Source organism: Ylistrum balloti, unplaced genomic scaffold (genome assembly GCF_031769215.1).
Source record: "Ylistrum balloti isolate Yb309-2 unplaced genomic scaffold, AGI_CSIRO_Ybal_v1 Utg369604, whole genome shotgun sequence".
Classification (NCBI taxonomy): domain Eukaryota; kingdom Metazoa; phylum Mollusca; class Bivalvia; order Pectinida; family Pectinidae; genus Ylistrum; species Ylistrum balloti.
This window is the reverse complement of record NW_026781883.1, coordinates 187,624-207,159: the sequence shown is the minus strand read 5'-3', so window position 1 is coordinate 207,159 and position 19,536 is coordinate 187,624. Positions and strand designations below refer to the sequence as shown.

At 36.4% G+C, this 19,536-nt stretch overlaps 1 protein-coding gene across 1 annotated transcript; it reads right to left on the bottom strand.

The window, feature by feature from the left end:
* Positions 1-4,498: 4,498 nt before the first annotated feature.
* Positions 4,499-17,896, bottom strand: LOC132546201 (acetylcholinesterase-like). The gene is made up of 11 exons (XM_060209915.1): positions 17,660-17,896; positions 16,692-16,847; positions 15,664-15,826; positions 14,706-14,891; positions 13,261-13,466; positions 11,645-11,810; positions 10,169-10,347; positions 9,684-9,756; positions 6,181-6,262; positions 5,516-5,697; positions 4,499-4,709 (listed from the first exon to the last, which is right to left on the bottom strand). Exons 1-11 carry the CDS (start codon positions 17,894-17,896, stop codon positions 4,564-4,566), a joined length of 1,776 nt encoding a protein of 591 aa, XP_060065898.1. The 3' UTR covers positions 4,499-4,563.
* Positions 17,897-19,536: the final 1,640 nt, after the last annotated feature.

Sequence of the window (19,536 nt, the reverse complement as noted above, 5' to 3'; positions counted from 1 at the left end):
CCGTATAAATTCATTGTTTTGTGATAATGGTGACTAAAGAGTAAACAAATATGTATGATTTATAAGCAGTGGGTCTTTGAAAAAAGACGAGATATTCTCGTACACTTGTATACACGGAACATAAATACTAATTTGTAAACATAATTTATTTGAAATTCTAAATATGTGCTAAAGAATGATTTCAATGGAGATCATTGAAAATAGTACAAGAATATGATCAGGTGTTCAGGGAAGGCAAGCAACTTCTGCTTCAATGACACTTGCCATGTAAATCCTAATGATGTATTCTCGTGTGAAAATACAAAGAATGGAACTACCATGTGCTAACAAGCATCAACACATCCAACTTTACATCACATAAAGTGTGTAATTTGTCAAGTTGATGGGGGTTTTTAACTGAGAACTAAACAGCGAAAACTTTACCGTAATCAGAGATTGCTGGCCCAATATCTAGGCATTGGAAAAGAATATGAGAGTTTGTGATCAGACAATAAAGAGTGTTGATCTCCAGGCAGCTGTCATTTCAACTTTTCTCTATAAATTGCTACTACTCATAAACAACTGAGCAGATTTTGACAAGAGTAAGAAAGTACTCTGACCAAATTTGGTCAAGAGCATCCCATAATGAAGAGGATTTAATTTTGTATAAATGATGCATCTGAGGCCCCAGAGGGGTGGGACCCAATAGGTGAAAAAGAGATTTGAAAAAAAAATTTCATCATGGGAAGAAAAATTAAAACAAAAATTTGTTTAGATTATCCAATTGTAATAGGGACTCAATTTTATGTGAACAGTGGGTCAGATTCCCTACTGGGTAGTGGGGCGAGACACACAAGGGATAATAGAGGTAAATCTTTACCATCCTTCTGTAGGACACACTAGGGATAATAGAGGTAAATCTTTACCATCCTTCTGTAGGACACACTAGGGATAACAGAGGTAAATCTTTACCATCCTTCTGTAGGACACACGAGGGATACATCCTTCTGTAGGATACACTAGGGATAGAGGAGATAAATCTTTACCATCCTTCTGTAGGACACACGAGGGATAATAGAGGTAAATCTTTACCATCCTTCTGTAGGACACACTAGGGATAACAGAGGTAAATCTTTACCATCCTTCTGTAGGACACACTAGGGATAACAGAGGTAAATCTTTACCATCCTTCTGTAGGACACACTAGGGATAACAGAGGTAAATCTTTACCATCCTTCTGTAGGACACACTAGGGATAATAGAGGTAAATCTTTACCATCCTTCTGTAGGACACACTAGGGATAGAGGAGATAAATCTTTACCATCCTTCTGTAGGACACACGAGGGATAACAGAGGTAAATCTTTACCATCCTTCTGTAGGACACACTAGGGATAACAGAGGTAAATCTTTACCATCCTTCTGTAGGACACACTAGGGATAATAGACATAAATCTTTACCATCCTTCTGTAGGACACACTAGGGATAACAGAGGTAAATCTTTACCATCCTTCTGTAGGACACACTAGGGATAACAGAGATAAATCTTTACCATCCTTCTGTAGGACACACTAGGGATAGAGGAGATAAATCTTTACCATCCTTCTGTAGGACACACGAGGGATAACAGAGGTAAATCTTTACCATCCTTCTGTAGGACACACTAGGGATAACAGAGGTAACTCTTTACCATCCTTCTGTAGGATACACTAGGGATAATAGTGATAATAAATGTTACACAGTGAAGTCATTAAAAGAAAGCCAAGACAGAAGTTGGATCTGTTAAAGATTTATTTCTTGTTTGTGGTTGTATATCAAAATACAAATCTCTTTCATTCTTATTTCTCCGTCCCTCTGTCTCTCTTTCTCTCTCTCTCTCTCATCTCTCACTCCCTCATCTTCCCCTCTCTTTCTGTCGCTCTGTTTCTCTCTCCCTCTGTCTTTCTGACAATAAGATAAGAATGAAGTTGTGCAAGATAGGTTTTTCATTGAGAATCAAAGAAAGTAAATTTTCAATGGAATATTGTTGATGACTCTGATTTCAAAATAACTACATGAAACCTATCACAGATCACAAATCTAAAAGACAATCCTCTCCCTACTAATACAGGGCAACAATTACAATGAGGGTTTTTTACCACTTCTTTATAAATGTGAGAAATTTCGCCTCATTGTTAGGACTCTACACAGATACAGCAGGTTAAAAATTTGTCTAAGAATAAAAGACCTACAAATATATTTTTGTCTCTGAATAATATTTATTTGTTTCGGAACTAAACTACCCCTATTTCTCCATTCTAAGCTATTATAGGGTTGTCTGACTGAAATGTTGTAAAGACCAATAATATTTTTAAGAATGAAAATCTAATGTTTTGTTGAATGGTATTTGAGTTATCTTTTCATTGTTTCTCTCAATACCTGGATTAATTTTTTCCCTTGTTCTCCGCTCAAGACTACGCTGTTGTTAACGGATCTTGTTAAGCAGAAGTAGAGCTTGCCACATTAACAGTGAGGTAAACAGAAATAAAATATAATAGAAGTCTATAAATAGACTTTATGACAACCAATGATTGACACTTAAAACAACTGATCGCCAGATCATGAATTGCGTATAAGTAGGAACCAATTACTGATCAGGAAGACTACGGATGATTTACAAATAAAGTGACAGTAAAAATCCTTTACAAATCTCTATTACCGCAAATAAGCCCACCCCACCCCAGATCAGTACCATGGTAGTAAAATCTGTTAGTAAAAGTATGATTTTGCACCAAATCCATAAATGAATACATGAAGAGTGATTTAAAATGAAGGAAATGATTCTAAATAATTGTTATTTACAACATATATCAGAAAAATATATTTGTGTTTATTTACAAGGAAAGATCATAGCATCTTCAAAATCAAAATATACAATACATCTATATACAGGTGTATTCAGCAATATGTATTATATACATATTTCTGTGTTATAGAAAACTGCTGGAACCCATCAAAGACAAGAAAGAAAATAAATTCAAATTCGGCTCTTTTTTGTACGCGATTGCTATTATGGTACAATTTTCTCTTATCAACTGTTCCTGAATCTGATAGACATCAATTTACCAATACATTCACAGAAATGTATCAAACATGTACCTAATTAACTGAAATTGACAGTGTGAAAATTTTTACTAATTTCTAGCACGCAAACTAATTACATACCCTGAATATTCAAATTTTTAAAAATTTTCGCGACAATATTTTAAGCAAAGTAGCAATGAATCTATGACATATGTACAATTATAAATTGTATAAAACATTTTTGGTCTCAAATTTGAAATATTGCATTCTTTATTGTTATGGAGACTACATGGCACAATAAATTTAATTATCATTTACATCACACTCTATGTTTATCATGTTAAAAATCCTGTACATCATGTGTTAATGCTGCCATGTAAAATCTGTATATTTACATCTTAGTCTGATTTCAAATGGATGGGCAACACAACCTAAATATACTGTTATATATATAAAAAAAACTGTGGTACAATTTTGCTTATTTGAGCGTTATTTCAGTACACACACAGAACTATGTTTTCAGAATTAAGCAAATTTCAACAACTGAGAATGAAAACATTACAGAAATGTACATTTATATCAATACGGTAAATCATATTTTATTTTCATGGGGCTCAAAATTTATGGTTTCCCAAAAGTATACATTTTTGCTGGCACCTGATATTGTAAATAAACATTAATACAATTTACTTAAGTCCATGTCAACTTCCATCTGTTAAACATTTTGTAGACATTTAAATTAAAATTATTCTTGAAATTTAAATTCTCCTCAAAAATCAATTATTTTACAGTACTATGAAAATAGATTTTGACAAAATATGATAAAAAAAACACAGAGTCGGAACAGATTCTAATTTTCATCCAATTAATCAATTAATCTGCCAAACAGAATAAAAAATTAACTACTCTTGAAAATTAATACATTATCTTCCCCATTGTTGATAAAATGAAAACATCACAGATTACCTTGAGAAGTTCTAGAATTTTTTATATAAGTATGACATCCATCCATGCAGTCTTATTTAGTGAATGATGTTGAAGAAATGGTGTCAGAATTTGCCTGAATTACAGAAGTCGATGTATTTATCATGTGTTGTTAGTGATGAAGTTTCCTTTCCTAAATAAAAGGAATTTGTAGAAAACTTACATGGAAGGGTAATTTAAATAGTCATGTTTTTTTGTAGAAATGGATGAATATATAGACAACTTCTTATTGATTTGTTTACAAACACACACAGGGTCACCACAAATATTAGTCACTATGGAATGTTTTGTAAAACAAGGAATTCTTTTCTAGGTATAGTACATACATAATGAGATTAATTAACATTTTCAGAAAAAAAACTTTTGGTTAGAGTTATTCCAGTAAAATATCTAGTCTCTAACGTCAAACAGGAGACATCACCAAGTGATAATCAGCTGTGTATTCTCCAACTCTCAACATGCAAACATTTTTTTTAAGATAAAATAACCCTGGGAATCGAAATACAGAAATATTAAGTCAGGTGATTTCTCTAACACTCAGTAGTCTTTTGGTCGTCTACGGTACAACACGATACACATGGCCAGTAAGATGATAACGAGAAGGCCACATGCGGCTGTCAGTGACCAAGTCGCTGTTTGGAACTCTGCCTTGGCTGCTTCCTGTGGTATCGATGTTGTTATATCTGTCAACATTACAAAGCATCATGGGATACTGCCTTCACACAAGTTTTCAAAGTTAAAATAGTGAGACTGTTCATTGTTTAAAATCAAAGAAATGTGCAGTTATAGATATTTTGACTATCTGATACTTTTAGATGAACTATACAATATATACACATGCTCCTCGGACAATGCTTTACACCTACTGACTGATACCTTAAAACAACATAAATTCACAATTAGTTTGTCTTTCCAGTTGACTCTCTGAAATCTTTAAGGTAATAATAAAGAATTCTTAAATGCCTTTCGTAAGAATCAAAGTTAAGGAGTCTACACCTTGTTTTTGACAAAGATTTTAACGGAGCGCAGAAATGATAATGTAAAACACAATATCCAATATCATTCAAATCAAAATAAGAATGTATAAGATTTTTGTGTCATTTGTTTCGTTGTTGTTATGGAACCAACAAACACATTTTCAGATTTCAGTTCACCAATGTTTTACTATGATGTAATTATACGCCACAGTACATTATCCTAACATTTCCAAGGTTTTACAGGTTCAGGCCTTCGGACAAACTCCCACAATTAAAACCCAGGGGTATTAATGACAAATTTTAAGAGCTTGAAATAAATAAAACCTCAGAGAAAGCTTGGAATTATGGGATATCCACAAAAGTTTGTATTAGAAAATGATCCAAAATGCTTTGCTTCAAGAAGTAAACAAAAACAAAATGAATAGTCAATGGGAAACAGTACAAATAAAACTGAAGCTTTAAAAGTTATTCTTCAAACAAGACAACAAGTCAACAAAACAGCAGATACTTACAGTAAGGACGAATCGCAATTTGAGGAAAGTATTTCCGCCAGAAACCATAATCAGACTGCCGATAATTCGTAAGATTTTTTGAGAAATTTCCAATACTGAAGTAGCTGTGGTTGTAAAAATTATACTCGCCCCACGTGACTCCGCGAAAAAATTTCATATCAAATGTCCTCGGAGTTGGATCCCTGTTAAACATAATTGCATCACTATACTGTAAATTTGATCCATCAGTTATTTCATACATTTTTGTAGTCTATATGAAAATAAAGTTCACAAAATAGAAGATGTTATAGTACGCTCCACACTGGTCATTTGTATGATGAATGTGACCATGTTGTCATCAAAACGTCACACTCTAATCTTTGACTGGTTGTGTTTTATTCTATTGACATTACAAAACTGAAGAAACTTTTCAAAAATGGCAATAAAAGTTCAATTTAACAGAAATCAACTTGGTGCAACTACTACAAAACAATTTTTTTGATAAACAGGAAAAATATCACAGAAATTGTGAGTTCAAAACAAATTTTGTATGTTATGCCAAGTTTTCTTTTATCTTACAAATCAGTATGCAAAAAGTGTTAACAATGACTGTTTCTCAAACAGCATTATGTCCAGTCAATTATATAAAAATCGTATTTGTCATGAAAATGCAGATGATAACATACCCACTTGAGGAGAAGTTTGTCCAAAGACTGATCATATACTCGCTGACATTCCTGTTACAAAAATATCTAGTTTTGTAGATGTCTCATGATGACATGTAATTTATAGATGTGTAGGGCAGATGACACAGTTTACAAAGAGTAAAGATGTGTAGGGGATGATGACAGTCTAGTTGTAGTAGATGTGTAGGGGATGATGACAGTCTAGTTTTGGTAGATGTGTAGGGGATGATGACAGTCTAGTTTTGGTAGATGTGTAGAGGATGATGACAGTCTAGTTTTGGTAGATGTGTAGGGGATGATGACAGTCTAGTTTTGGTAGATGTGTAGGGGATGATGACAGTCTAGTTTTGGTAGATGTGTAGGGGATGATGACAGTCTAGTTTTGGTAGATGTGTAGGGGATGATGACAGTCTAGGTTTGGTAGATGTGTAGGGGATGATGACAGTCTAGTTTTGGTAGATGTGTAGGGGATGATGACAGTCTAGTTTTGGTAGATGTGTAGGGGATGATGACAGTCTAGTTTTGGTAGATGTGTAGGGGATGATGACAGTCTAGTTGTAGTAGATGTAAAGGGGATGATGACAGTCTAGGTTTGGTAGATGTGTAGGGGATGATGACAGTCTAGTTTTGGTAGATGTGTAGGGGATGATGACAGTCTAGTTTTGGTAGATGTGTAGGGGATGATGACAGTCTAGTTTTGGTAGATGTGTAGGTAGTGATGACAGTCTAGTTTTGGTAGATGTGTAGGGGATGATGACAGTCTAGGTTTGGTAGATGTGTAGGGGATGATGACAGTCTAGTTTTGGTAGATGTGTAGGGGATGATGACAGTCTAGTTTTGGTAGATGTGTAGGGGATGTGTAGGGGATGATGACAGTCTAGTTTTGGTAGATGTGTAGGTAGTGATGACAGTCTAGTTTTGGTAGATGTGTAGGGGATGATGACAGTCTAGTTTTGGTAGATGTGTAGGTAGTGATGACAGTCTAGTTTTGGTAGATGTGTAGGGGATGATGACAGTCTAGTTTTGGTAGATGTGTAGGGGATGATGACAGTCTAGTTTTGGTAGATGTGTAGGGGATGATGACAGTCTAGTTTTGGTAGATGTGTAGGGGATGATGACAGTCTAGTTTTGGTAGATGTGTAGGGGATGATGACAGTCTAGTTTTGGTGTAGGGGATGATGAGATGTGTAGGGGATGATGACAGTCTAGTTTTGGTAGATGTGTAGGGGATGATGACAGTCTAGTTTTGGTAGATGTGTAGGGGATGATGACAGTCTAGTTTTGGTAGATGTGTAGGGGATGATGACAGTCTAGTTTTGGTAGATGTGTAGAGGATGATGACAGTCTAGTTTTGGTATGACTGTCTAGTTTTGGTAGATGTGTAGGTAGTGATGACAGTCTAGTTTTGGTAGATGTGTAGGGGATGATGACAGTCTAGTTTTGGTAGATGTGTAGGGGATGATGACAGTCTAGTTTTGGTAGATGTGTAGGGGATGATGACAGTCTAGTTTTGGTAGATGTGTAGGGGATGATGACAGTCTAGTTTTGGTAGATGTGTAGGGGATGATGACAGTCTAGTTTTGGTAGATGTGTAGGGGATGATGATTATTTTTAGTAGATGTGTAGGGGATGATGACAGTCTAGTTTTGGTAGATGTGTAGGGGATGATGACAGTCTAGTTTTGGTAGATGTGTAGGGGATGATGACAGTCTAGTTTTGGTAGATGTTTGGTAGATGTGTAGGGGATGATGACAGTCTAGTTTTGGTAGATGTGTAGGGGATGATGACAGTCTAGTTTTGGTAGATGTGTAGGGGATGATGACAGTCTAGTAGATGTGTAGGGGATGATGACAGTCTAGTTTTGGTAGATGTGTAGGGGATGATGACAGTCTAGTTTTGGTAGATGTGTAGGGGATGATGACAGTCTAGTTTTGGTAGATGTGTAGGGGATGATGATTAGTTTTGGTAGATGTGTAGGGGATGATGACAGTCTAGTTTTGGTAGATGTGTAGGGGATGATGACAGTCTAGTTTTGGTAGATGTGTAGGGGATGATGACAGTCTAGTTTTGGTAGATGTGTAGGGGATGATGACAGTGTCTAGTTTTAGGTAGATGTGTAGGGGATGATGACAGTCTAGTTTTGGTAGATGTGTAGGGGATGATGACAGTCTACAGGGTGATGACAGTAGTTTTGGTAGATGTGTAGGGGATGATGACAGTCTAGTTTTGGTAGATGTGTAGGGGATGATGACAGTCTAGTTTTGGTAGATGTGTAGGGGATGATGACAGTCTAGTTTTGGTAGATGTGTAGGGGATGATGACAGTCTAGTTGTAGTAGATGTGTAGGGGATGATGACAGTCTAGGTTTGGTAGATGTGTAGGGGATGATGACAGTCTAGTTGTAGTAGATGTGTAGGGGATGATGACAGTCTAGTTTTGGTAGATGTGTAGGGGATGATGACAGTCTAGTTTTGGTAGATGTGTAGGGGATGATGACAGTCTAGTTGTAGTAGATGTGTAGGGGATGATGACAGTCTAGTTTTGGTAGATGTGTAGGGGATGATGACAGTCTAGTTTTGGTAGATGTGTAGGGGATGATGACAGTCTAGTTTTGGTAGATGTGTAGGGGATGATGACAGTCTAGTTTTGGTAGATGTGTAGGTAGTGATGACAGTCTAGTTTTGGTAGATGTGTAGGGGATGATGACAGTCTAGTTTTGGTAGATGTGTAGGGGATGATGACAGTCTAGTTTTGGTAGATGTGTAGGGGATGATGACAGTCTAGTTTTGGTAGATGTGTAGGGGATGATGACAGTCTAGTTTTGGTAGATGTGTAGGGGATGATGACAGTCTAGTTTTGGTAGATGTGTAGGGGATGATGACAGTCTAGGTTTGGTAGATGTGTAGGGGATGATGACAGTCTAGTTTTGGTAGATGTGTAGGGGATGATGACAGTCTAGTTTTGGTAGATGTGTAGGGGATGATGACAGTCTAGTTTTGGTAGATGTGTAGGGGATGATGACAGTCTAGTTTTGGTAGATGTGTAGGGGATGATGACAGTCTAGTTTTGGTAGATGTGTTGGGGTTGATGACAGTCTAGTTTTGGTAGATGTGTAGGGGATGATGACAGTCTAGTTTTGGTAGATGTGTAGGGGATGATGACAGTCTAGTTTTGGTAGATGTGTAGGGGATGATGACAGTCTAGTTTTGGTAGATGTGTAGGGGATGATGACAGTCTAGTTTTGGTAGATGTGTAGGGGATGATGACAGTCTAGTTTTAGGTAGATGTGACAGTCTAGTAGATGTGTAGGGGAGGATGATGATCTAGTTTTGGTAGATGTGTAGGGGATGATGACAGTCTAGTTTTGGTAGATGTGTAGGGGATGATGACAGTCTAGTTTTGGTAGATGTGTAGAGGATGATGACAGTCTAGGTTTGGTAGATGTGTAGAGGATGATGACAGTCTAGTTTTGGTAGATGTGTAGGGGATGATGACAGTCTAGTTTTGGTAGATGTAGAGCGACTGGACTTTGACAACCTGGTCCAATCCCGTCCCGAACATGTAGTCTGACATCATCTGTAATGACATGTTATAAACGTGTTTACTGACACAAGTCTGAAATTAAAATGTGCTGCACTAAAGTGAACAAAATATAATTACTTCAGCACCTTACAAAGATAGTATTGGTCCATCTAAAGCATGTGGGATAGGATTTGTAAAATATTCAAATTTTTTAACCAAAGTCATGTCACATTTCAAACTGAAGCAGGTGATTGATAGACACTATCTAAACAAATTATTGTTGCTCCAAGCCTCAGTTTCCAGGTTAGGACTTAAGAAAACCAAAATCAACATTTTCCTCCCACATGACCCCTCATTGTGTTGTAATAAACCTGTTTGTATATATTCCTTGTCAACATTTGCTGAGTGAGACACAAAGGAAATGTCAGAATGTTTGTCCTCAACGCCTACAAACTTTTACACTTACGTCTGAAATCCTACTCCTAATCATTGATTCGTTCTGTGGATCCGGCCAGTAGGTATATTGAAACTTGATTGCCTCACCGGTTCCTGTCAAATCTTCCACGTTCCTTTTCACCAAAAACTCATTCACAATGTTCCCAAACTCTGTTGAAGATACTCCATTCTCTAGTGTCTTTAGGTTAGCTAGATAAACAAGAAAAAAAATGTGGTAATTGAATACAATATTTTCATACAAGCAAACCTTCTGTACTTCAAGACCAGCAACCTTCTGTACTTCAAGACTAACAACCTTCTGTACTTCAAGACCAGCAAACCTTCTGTACTTAAAGACCAGCAAACCTTCTGTACTTCAAGACTAACAACCTTCTGTAATTCAAGACCAGCAAACCTTCTGTACTTCAAAATTAGCAAACCTTCCGTACATCAAGATTAGCAAACATTCTGTACATCAAGACCAGCAACCTTCTGTACATCAAGACCAGCAAACCTTCTGTACTTCAAGACCAGCAAACCTTCTGTACTTCAAGACTATTAAACCTTCTGTACTTCAAGACCAACAAACCTTCTGTACTTTAAGACTAGCAAACCTTCTGTACTTCAAGACTAGCAACCTTCTGTACATCATGACCAGCAAACTTTCTGTACTTCAAGACCAGCAAACCTTCTGTACATCAAGATTAGCAAACCTTCTATACTTCAAGACCAGCAACCTTCTGTACTTCAAGACTATTAAACCTTCTGTACTTCTAGACTAGCAACCTTCTGTACTTCAAGACTAGCAAACCTTCTGTACTTCAAGACTAGCAACCTTCTGTACATCAAGACCAACAACCTTCTGTACTTCAAGACCAGCAAACCTTCTGTACTTCAAAACTAGCAAACCTTCTGTACTTCGAGACTAGCAAACCTTCTGTACATCAAGACCAGCAACCTTCTGTACATCAAGACTAGCAAACCTTCTGTACTTTAAGATTATGTTCAATATCAAAGATATTTCAGGTCTTTTTTGTTTTGTTCCAGATTTCTGAATTTTTTTATTTCAGAAAGACTGAAGGAGCTATAAAGGTGTACCCACTAGTTATAAAATATTGTTTGACCTGGAGACACATGCTAGATATGTCTGTCTGATGAGTTTTAGACAAGAAACACATGTTTGTTATGTATTATCTTTATCAAAGAATAACTTATTTTGTAAGTTTATATCAAACCCAAACTTTACTCCATGCCTGTGATACTACAAATCAGAGATTTTACAAATGACAACATACTATCGTTCTGAGTTCTGCAACTTTTGTATCTTTTTTTTTTTTTTTTTTTTTGTGCACATTTTATTTTGAGGATAATTGAAGGTCAATAAATTGATCTATAATATTTAATCATTATAATGTGTTTGGACTTTTATGTTAAATCAAATCAGATATGAAGTATCTGTTTCAGAAATTATGTCAATTCAATGAAAAGAACTTCAGTCAATACTTACGGACAAATAACGACCCTTCATCTTTGTTCAGACCAGCCATGATTTTGATCTTTTTGAAGTAAGCCTGTTCTCGCATAGATTTGGGACTTCCTGGGAGGAAGGCATAGAAAGCGCCGTTAATTGGGCCATCTACTGTAGGTCCCCAGGGGTTTCCAACGTACCCATTCTGAAACAGTTTAATATATATCTAAGCAAACGTACAATTTAACTTAGGAATATACAACAACATCTGGCTTTTCTTAAAAACATTTAGGTATCTTTACTTTAATAAATATGTCTACAGGATATATCCACACATCTTTTTATTTCTGGAAATTGTGTATTATCTATTCAAATTGTCTTAACTTTAAAAAAATGTCATGATACTTTCTTAATGCTGATTCTGATGGAAGTCATTATCTCATCCAAACGGGATTTCAAGCTGGTGTGACTTTCTGACCTCAGTTGAAAGTAGAGCAGTTGCCATTGGACAAAAAAATCTCTACTTGAGGGCGAGATTCTTAACTATCTAATCCAAATCTTGTGTGTAGGGTTACTTTTTTCTGTTCTACCTTAAAGTTAGGGAATACACCCGCTTCTGCCCCTTAATTATCTGATTGAATTTTACATCTCTCTTCTGCCATTGGCGTTCCATCTATAAACAATTCTTGTTATCACTATCTCCTGAGTAAAACTGATGGACCATTCTCAAACTTCGTTATGAAGGTTCCCCTTTGTCCATAGTGGAGCATGTTTTGGGATTGATAATGATCAGAAAAATGTAATGGTGAACAAGGCAGTGCAAGCTGATATCTTTGATTTGGACAATAACATTCTGTTATCCATCTATTTCTTTAGAAGTATTGGATGAACCTCATAGGTCACATGGTTTCCCCATAGCTCAAAGCTGTGCTCATTGAATTTTGTGACTGATACAAAAAAAGACAAAATGACAATTATGTAATTGCATGGTGGACTGTCAGTGTTGATACTACATGAGAGATATCCGTTGTTTTGATATTGATTTCAACACATGCAAACCAGTAATTACAGGTGAGATGGAGATAAGTTAAATCAATGCTTATACAGACATCACACCTGACCTGTCCTTGGCCTAGGGCACTCCAATATGACAGTCACTTACCAATGTGAATCAAATTTGTTGTGGCCATTAAAACCAGGTGAAATGTTAGGATAGGGGTCAGTGCTAGGGTAGGAGTAGTCACATTAAAACAAGTGTTACTTTATGTACTGAAGTCACTGCTGGTGGCAGGTTATAACTGTTTAAAACATGTATTGTTTATAGGTCCAATACATACATTTTGTTCTATTTCCATCACAGGACACAATACATCTTCTGATTATCCTGGATATGTGGGCAGACCATAAGGTAGAAAAAGCCTATCTTACCCATGTGAGTGTTTTTTACCATAAGATAGAAAAAAAGCTGTCTTACCTGTGTGGGTATTTTTTACGCTAATATAGAAAAAACCTGTCTTACCTGTGTGGATATTTTTGACCATAAGATAGAAAAAACCTGTCTTACCTGTGTGGGTACTTTTGACCATAAGATAGAAAAAACCTGTCTTACCTGTGTGGGTACTTTTGACCATAAGATAGAAAAAAACCTGTCTTACCCGTGTGGGTACTTTTGCTGATGCATTCACAATTTCATCAGCAGTTCTGTACAGCTGTATACATTGAACAAGGCGGAAGTTATCATCATTGGGACAGCCAAGTTCCCAGGCCAGATCTTTGGCATACTCTGCTGCTGTGGCGCCCTCTATATACGACCACTCACTGCGATCTGACCCGCTCTGTAGAATAGCTCGCTGAAATAGTTCTGTAACATACATTGTTAAAATGATTGAAAGAATAACTAATCTGCCATTAAACCTAACCAGTGTATCAGTCAAAGAAAAAATCAACACTATCAATGGAGATACATTGTATAAAGGATCTTCCAGGAGTTTCATTTGATTTGTGAATTCATAAAATTAGTCTTAACAGTTTTTTCTTGTGCCCTCTACTGTCTAATCTTTATTCATTCTTTAAAAAGTTGGGTCTTTTTTCTTATCTGTATTTGCTTATCATTATACAAAATTTGAATATTCCTCTAAAGAAACAGCGATAATAACTTTCTTAACTGCCAAATCCAAGATGGCTGCCAGTCAGCCATTTTAATTTTCTAATCAGTATGAAAATCAAACAGGCACAACTAGGAGGCAAGGAGAAAATAAATATGAAATTTGAGAAAGATCCATTTGTGCATTTCTCCAGAAATAGTGATACCAAAGTTTAATCACTGAAAATTAAGAAAAGCCACCTGTTGGCCATTTTGTCTTTCTGATCAGATCCAAAACTAGAGACAAATAGAAACCTACATATGAAATTTGAGAGGGATCAATCCAGGCCTTCTCAAGAAATAGCAATAACAAATTTTCCTAGTAAAAATCCAAGAGGGTCACTTGTCAGCCATCTTGGTTTTGTTTTATCAATCTTTAAATCAAACAGGCTCAATCAGGTGACAACAACGACCTACATACAAAATTTCTGTGCTTCTCAAAAACTAGTAATAACAAACTTTCATTGTAAAAATTCAAGATGACCATCTGTCAGCCATCTTGTTATTCTGATCTTTCCCAAAATCAAACTGTATATAAGAAATTTGAGAGATCCATCCAGTACTTTTCAAGAAATTGTTTATGGATGGGTAAACAATAAATGTAGGTTAATTTGAATAGCTCACTGTCTGATGATGCTGTAAAACATAACAGCATGTCTCAGCTAACGTTCACTTGTCCAACTTGTAGTATGTACTTGTCTGACAGAGGTTTGTACCGCTCCGACAAGTCATACAAGTGTGAATGCAGAGCCCTATATCTCTATGAGCATATATTTTCATATCTCCTCAGTGACCATAAAATCACATTTTTGCATAAAATGGTTTAGTCAGAGACATTTCTTAATGGAGACCTTTTTAAACACGGTAGCACAATGACTAGCTAAAGTATTTTTCTTTGTCATGAATGCAATGGATTCCAGCAAAATGTGATTTTAATACAACATATAATGTACTTACTGTCAGATCGTGGTGATAACAGGTGCAGACCTACACTTGCAGCTCCAGTGCTCTGACCAAATAAAGTGACAACATTTGGGTTGCCACGGAAACGGTCAATGTTCAACCTGATCCACTCTAGAGCCCGCACTTGATCAAACATCCCATAATTTCCTGCAGAATTCTGATCATTGGTGCTGAGGAACCCTGAAAATTCAGAACAGTGGTTTTAAGAATAATTTATTTGTCACTAAGAGATTACTTCCAAACAATGAACCATCATGTATACTTATGTATATCTATGTACATGTGTGTCTATGTACAGGTGTGTCTATGTACAGGTGTGACTAAGTAAAGGTGTGTCTATAGACAGGTGTGTCTATGTACAGGTGTGTCTATATACAGGTGTGTCTATGTAAAGGTTTGTCTATGTACAGGTGTGCCTATATACAGGTGTTTCTATGTAAAGGTGTGTCTATGTAAAGGTGTGTCTATGTACAGGTGTATCTATGTACATGTGTGTCTATGTACTGGTGTGTCTATATATAGGTGTGTCTATGTATAGGTTTGTCTATATACAGTTGTGCCTATGTACAGGTGTGTCTATGCATAGGTGTGTCTATGTACAGGTGTGTCTATGTACAGGTGTGTCTATGTACATGTGTGTCTATGTACAAGTGTGTCTATGTACAGGTGTGTCTATTTACATGTGTGTCTATGTACAGGTATGTATATGTGCACATGTGCCTTTGTACATGTGTGTCTATGTACAGTTGTGTACAGGTGTGTCTATGTACAGGTGTGACTATATACAGGTGTGTCTATGTACAAGTGTGTCTATGTACACATTTGTCTTTGTACAGGTGTGTCTAAGTACAGGTGTTTATTATAAAGGTGTGATGATTCTGATAAGATCAGTGATGATTGGGACTCAGATATTTAAGAGACATTGAACAGATGTGTAAAAACGAGAACTTACCAAGTGGGCCTAGTCGATAGTTGATTGTTACCACGACAATACCCCTCTCAGCAAGGAAGACCCCTGGGTACTGGTGAGAACTGCCCAGTGTGTAACCTCCTCCATGTATAAACACCATGACAGGGTACAGACTTGGGCTGTTACTGATTGGCTCATCTGTGTTCTGTAATCAAATATGTCACAGAAAACACAATCAGTCTTACTTAATAAACCACACAGCCAGGTTATATTGTAGTTTTCTCCCAAGGTCTGATGCAGTCTTCATTGTGATGATTAATCCTTGGCAAATACTTCTTACCTGAGCATTCCAATGTTAACCATATCAAGTTACAAATGTATTTAATGATTTCAACAGGAGAATTGAGATTCACTGTGCCAGTGAAAACAATGTTATCAGGAGTGTTCATATATTACATACATATAACCAGGTGTCCTTAATAGACAGGCAATGTATATTATTACCAGGTGTCCTTTATAGACAGGCAATATATTTCATAACCAGATGTCCTTTAAAGACAGGCAATATCTTTTATAGCCAGGTGTCCGTAACAGACAGGCAATGTCATTTATTACCAGGTGTCCTTTATAGGCAGGCAATATCTTTTATAACCAGGTGACCTTTACAGACAGGCATTGTCTTTTATAACCTGGTGTCCGTAACAGCCAGGCCATGTCATTTATAACCAGGTGTCCTTTATAGACAGGTAATGTCATTTTAACCAGGTGTCCTTTATAGACAGGCAATATCTTTTATAACCAGGTGTCCATAACAGAAAGGTAATGTCATTTATAACCAGGTGTCTTTTATAGGCAGGCAATGTATTTTATAACCAGGTGTCCTTTACTGCTTTTTAAAACTAGTTACCCTTTACAGACAGCTATTGTATTTAATAACAAGGTGCCCTTTATAGACAGGCAATGTCTTTCACTACAAGGTGCTGTTTTTCATAGGCACAGGTCCAAATTTTATTGACAAAAGTGTTTCTTCAAATACATGTACTATAATTATATGTGAATGTAAAACTTACATTTGGAGCAAATATATTTAGGTATAAACAGTCCTCGCTGACATTATGTTTCTGCAGGGATGGTACAGTTTGGCGGATATACCACATGTGCTGAGGACAGGCAGGGCGATAGTATGTCGCATCCCAAACTCCTTGCCAGTAGGGATGTTCTGGTTTCTGTTAATGACAAATTGAAAAAAGGGAATTATACTTCTGTATATATCTTACCTGGAGTCCTTTCTGATTTTTTTTTTATTGTAACAATTACACGTATACTATGTAAACACATTGAATTATCTTAAACCACAAGGATTTTCCAATGAAATGGCTGTATGTACACATATTGAATTATCTTTAACCACAAGTATTTTCCAAAGAAATGGCTGTGTGTAAATATCTTAAACCACAAATATTTGGATATTTTTTATTTAAGCTGCATATAACTTACCAATTTTTGAAAAAAAGTGTTTCATTACTGAGAATTAAAAACCCCCATGCAGAAATCTTGTTATTTTAGTGATGAAACACATGTTTTGCAGACCAATGACATGCACACCAATGACATGCACACGAGAGTTTGGCACTTTGTAAAAATAAACCTAAAGTTAATATAGTAACACAAAATATACCAAAGGCAATGTATCATTTATGTGATCATTTCAAGTTGTCTAAGATCTTTGTATAACCAATACATTAAGTGATTCATTCATCCGACAAGGATCTTAAGAGTATTGAAATGCTTGTCTAATTTAATTAGATAAGAATTAACAACAGAGTTCGCTACTAACTTTCCCGTCATTGAAGTAAACTGTGACCATTTTTACAGTGTGTATCTGTGATTTTCAGTTCTAGATCTAGTGTTGACAGAGATTCCGGAAACACCTGTTGATTAGTGATCAGTACAGACTGACAGGTAAGTTAATTATTTACAACAAATATGAACCTCGTTACAGTTTCTGAGTACGTACACACCATTACGTCGTACTTACACGGAATCTGAACTCCCGCCTCCAATCATCGTATTGTTCCAGTCTTTTGGCGTAGGGTATCCCCAAAAATACATTGATTCTTTTTCTGTCATAAGCTGAGTAATGCGAAGGTATGGAAAAACCATTCACGTAACCGTTGGCACTCAGAACCTGTACGTTTTCGCGATCGGCTCCACCAGGTGTAACTAACACCATTAATACAATCAAAGTTACAGTGACCGTGAATTCCAGCTCCATAGTGATACAGATAACTTTATATTACCTAGGGAAACACCTGTCCATTTTGAAGTTTTTGTCACACCGGAAGTTGATATCACGTGACTACAGGTAAAAATTGTATAAAGAAAGATAACTCTCTTTCGGATCGTCACTTGACATGAATGTCAACAATGACTAATATATACCTACATGTACGTGATCTAGAACCCAGGTGATTTTGATCGTTGTAACATGTGACGCTCCCCTGAAGAAACAATAACTGTGATTAAATTCATTCCTCATAAATTAGGAGCATTTGTTTCCATGGCAAATTTTTTTTTTTTTTTTTTGAAAACACACATTTGACCTATCAAACATCCTCCCAGATATCATAAAATAGGCCAACAACATCCTGGGATGCCAATGTTTTGTTGTCGTCTGTCATTATGTCACACATCCTTAGATTACCACGGAGGTCCAAACATATGCTTGGTTATTCATACTTATCCACAAGCTACTTAAATATAATACACACGTTTGTTGCTTACCATAGTATATTCTGTTGTACTAGATGTATTTGTACTACGTCAATTTAAATCGCGGATGTAGGGGTTGAGTAAACCGAATCCTGATACATGCAAGATATCAATCTTTCAGCACCGAGTTCGTGTAATGTGGACAACGAATTCTCTCAATTCCTCGATATTTTCATTTTTTAAAAAAAATCCTAGTTGTGTTTACTTCGTGTGCAATATGGCGTGCCGTATTCATTTCTGAATGGTTTGGGGTTATTACCTGCTTTTATCTGTGCTTATTTTCAGTAGTCAAATAAATTGAGTAATCAGAAAAAAATGAAAAAAAAATCTGAGGCCTACTTTGATCTTTTTCTACAACGAAACCAAAGGAACAGCTTGTGTAATGGTTTCAGTTTTTTTACTGTGATTTTTACTTCCTTTATAGATAACAACACGGATTCCTTAACCTATGGTATTAACACGTCGCAAATGATTCTCTCTCCATGGGCGCGGTGGGTGAGAGGTTAAGGCGTCTGGGCCGTCACCGGTTCGAGTCCTGCGGTGGTTTTTCTCCGGGAACCCCGACTTTCCCCCACCACCCAAACCTGGCATATCCTTATATGACTCTGGTGCTTAATAAGACGTAAAAACAACAACGAAAGATTGACCAATAAATCATTGGTATTTAGAACTTGTTACTAATATCCGATTTTCGAGCAAGATGACAGACAAATTAAAACACACAACACAAGTTTTCGAGAGTTGCAGATTGGTTGACCTATTTGCTGTTTTTCTGGTCACCATAATAATATCATTGGGAAGTAGTATATAACTCTGTGCGATATGGACATGGTAGTGTTTAATGCTGGTAAGCCTGATAGTTCCGTGGTTGTCTACATTGTTCTCATTTGAGAACGTGCCAGTGACCAAAATTCACATAACGGGTGTTGGTGGTGGAGCAGAAAACACTCACCCTTTCGGAACATATGGTATTATTCTCCTAGTACATTTTGTACTTTTTCATCAGTCTCCTTGTAAATCTTCATTTTTTGTCCGTGGTTGGCAGAACTTTTATGTTTGAATTAAGGTTATTTGACATGTCAGAATTACCTATATTGTGTTTACTCTGTGTAGAAATGTAACACTTCTCAATGTCGCGACTGA